The sequence below is a fragment of the Chrysochloris asiatica genome, unplaced genomic scaffold (genome assembly GCF_000296735.1).
Source record: "Chrysochloris asiatica unplaced genomic scaffold, ChrAsi1.0 scaffold00076, whole genome shotgun sequence".
Lineage (NCBI taxonomy): Eukaryota > Metazoa > Chordata > Mammalia > Afrosoricida > Chrysochloridae > Chrysochloris > Chrysochloris asiatica.
In genome coordinates, this window is record NW_006408594.1 from 5107923 (window position 1) to 5110885 (window position 2963).

General features: G+C 44.5%; 1 protein-coding gene across 1 annotated transcript in view; it reads left to right on the top strand.

The window, feature by feature from the left end:
- The window catches only part of TEX33 (testis expressed 33), a 39507-nt gene extending 37784 nt beyond the window's left edge, over window positions 1-1723 (top strand). Inside the window, exons 4-5 of the mRNA XM_006865220.1 lie at window positions 1323-1433; window positions 1626-1723. Of these exons, the coding sequence (XP_006865282.1) occupies window positions 1323-1433; window positions 1626-1723 (209 nt within the window). The remainder of the gene's footprint in view (window positions 1-1322; window positions 1434-1625) is intronic.
- Window positions 1724-2963: the final 1240 nt, after the last annotated feature.

A 2963-nucleotide genomic window follows, 5' to 3' on the forward strand; every position in this document is an offset into this window, starting at 1 on the left:
TGCATATGAGGTTATTGAAATTCCATGGCTTGAGTCAGGCACACCTTAGTCCTCAAACCGCTATCTTTGCTCTTGAACACTGTAACGAGGTCTTGTGCAGCAGATTTGCCTAGTGCAATATGTCATTTGATTTCTGCCTCCAGGAATGTTGAAGCCATTGCTTTTGTTGTTGTCAAGTGCCATAGAGTCGATTCTGATTCACAGTGACCCTGTCTAGGGTTTCCAAGATATATGTTAGGATTTCACATTTAACCTGCATCTTAATGTGTCTTTCATAGTTTCCACCTCATTGTTGTCCCTGCACTGAATTCTACTTAGTTACTTTACATGTATCTCCCATTTTACTAGTTTCTCTCAGCTGTATCTAACCTGCTATTTCGCCTAACTACTGAATTCATTTCTCAGCTTTTATCATGGTCATTTTCAAACTTACAGAAAAACAAGAGTGAATACTTCAATGAACAGATGTTGTACACATCACTCAAGTTCAACAACTTTCAGTACACAGCTAATGTTGATTCATTTACATCTCACTAAGCCATCATCCCGGCTGTAGATTACTTTAAAGCAGACCCCAAGCACCTCATCTTCCACTGAGCTTCACTTTTAGTTAAACTTATTTCTATAAGTTCCGTTTATTTCTTTTACCAATCTACTCTTTCTAGTTCTTTCCTTATTCCTTGCTCATATTTTATTGTCTTATAATTTTAAGCGTGAAATATATTTCTTTTAAATTCTGTATATAATCATTCATATCTTGGTGTTTTCTACTGAATCTTTGTCTGGTAGCTTATTTCCACATGTGTGTTTTATTATTGCACACAGAGAGAAATCTTCTGGAAAGATATGTATTCATTATTGCCACATGCCAGATGCTCCAATGGATGCCCAATCATTTAATCTTCCTAATCTGGCCTGGTGTGGCACTGCAGGATAATGTGCTGGACTGTAAGGTCAGTTTGAGTCCAAAGGTTGGTGGTTCAAACCCACCAGCTACTCCTTGGAAACCCTATACAGGGTTGCTATGAGTGGGAATTGACTCAATGGTACTTCACAACAACACAACACCTTTGCATGAAAATTGTACTCCTTGGTATATATAAAGAAACCGAAGTTCAGAGAGGTTAACAATGTGTCTAAGACCCCCGCTCCATAAATGACAAAGTGGAGTTTACATTCAGGCCTGCCTCAGTCTGAAACTGGCCCCAACCCCCTAACCATTCCACAATTCACCATCTACAGTGGAAACAATCAAGTATAAACCATGTCATCGGCCCTCTGTTGAGTTGGTACATCTGAGGGTTTTTTGTGGGGTTCTGCAGGGGCCCCCAAGGAGACGAAGAGCCTCATGAAGGACTCCTATACCCCAGAGGTGATTGAGAAATCGGTGAGGGATACAGAACACTGGCATGGCAGGAAGACGGATGATCTAGGTAGGTGGGGAGCTGGCAGTGATGGCAGTAGGCATTCCCTTCCGTAGGCAGGGTGTGTTGGCTCCAAGGTCCAAGCAAGAGTCCTGGGCAGGAGAGATATAGCCTGGGGTGGGGCCAGGAATACAAGAGAAGTGTGTCACCACTGGGTCCCCCCTGGGTGGTCTGTGCTAGCCCCTCCCCTATTCTTTGCAGGCCGGTGGTACCAGAAAAATGCTATGAACATGAACTTGCAGAAAGCACTGGATGAAAAATTTGGAGAGAAGAGCAAATCCAGGGGCTCGAAATACTAAATACATCACCAAAGGGGCGTCTTCTGCACAGATCAAGTGCAAACAATAAAGCAAGGCACAAATCTGAACCTTCTCTGCTCAGGCTGGCTGTATATGCTGGGGTGGGGTGGGGTGGGAGGAGAAACCAGGAGCGCTCCTGCAGAACCCCTCCACCCCTTCTCACCTGCTCTTCTGATCTCAAGAAAGACGTGGGAACTGAGTGGAACTGTCTCAAACCATTGTGCTTGACTTCTTCCTCATGCCCAGTGTAGAAGGACCCAGAGTGGGCACTTGCTGTTGTAACCATCGTTCTAGTTGTAATCTTGGTCACACCCACATCATGACTGGGGTGTTGCTATTGTTAGTTGTTGTCGAGTCAGTACCGACTCATAGCGACCTTATTATACACAACAGGATGAAACATTGCCCAGACCTCTGCCAACTTCACAGTCATTGCCACCTTAGAGTCCATTGTTGCTGCCACTATGCCAAACCATCTCACAGGAGGTCTTCCTCTTTTTTGCTGACCCTCCACTTTGCCAAGCATGAAGCATGTTGTCCTTCTCCAGGGACTGGTTCCTCCTGGTAGTATATCTGAAGTATGAGAGATGAAGTCTGGCCATCTTGGCTTCTAAGGCACATTTTGGCCGTACTTCATCCAACACAGGTTTGTTTGTTTTTCTGGAAGCCCATGGTACATTCAATATTCTCCTCCAACACCATAACTCAAATGCATCAATTCTTCTATGGTCTTCCTTATTCTTTGTCCAACTTTCACAGGCATATGTGGCTATTGAAAATATCATGGCTTGGGTTGTTGTTGTTGTTGTTATGTGCTGTGGAGTCATTTCCGACTCATAGTGACTCTGCATAGGGTTTCTGAGGATGTAAATCTTTACAGGAACAGAAAGCCCCATCTTTCTCCAGTGGAACAGCTGGTAGATTGGAACTGCTGACCTTGAGATTTAGCAGCCCAAATCGTAACCACTACGCTACCAGAGCTCCTTAGAGCTATGCAAATAAGGTGCTGTGGCTCACCAAGGGGATTGTACAGCTTGCTCCAACTACAAATAAAGTGGGTGCATGGAACCCTGGCAGGGGTGGGACCATAATGAGGGGATTGGTCACTTTTGCTGTACCGATAAGTTTAAAGGAAGATGGGGGTAGCATGGAAGGCAATGGGGAGAGGACGAAAGGGAGATTAATGCAAGATAGCGGAGAGATGGCAGTGTCGTAATAGCAAGAGCCAAGGGCTCATGAT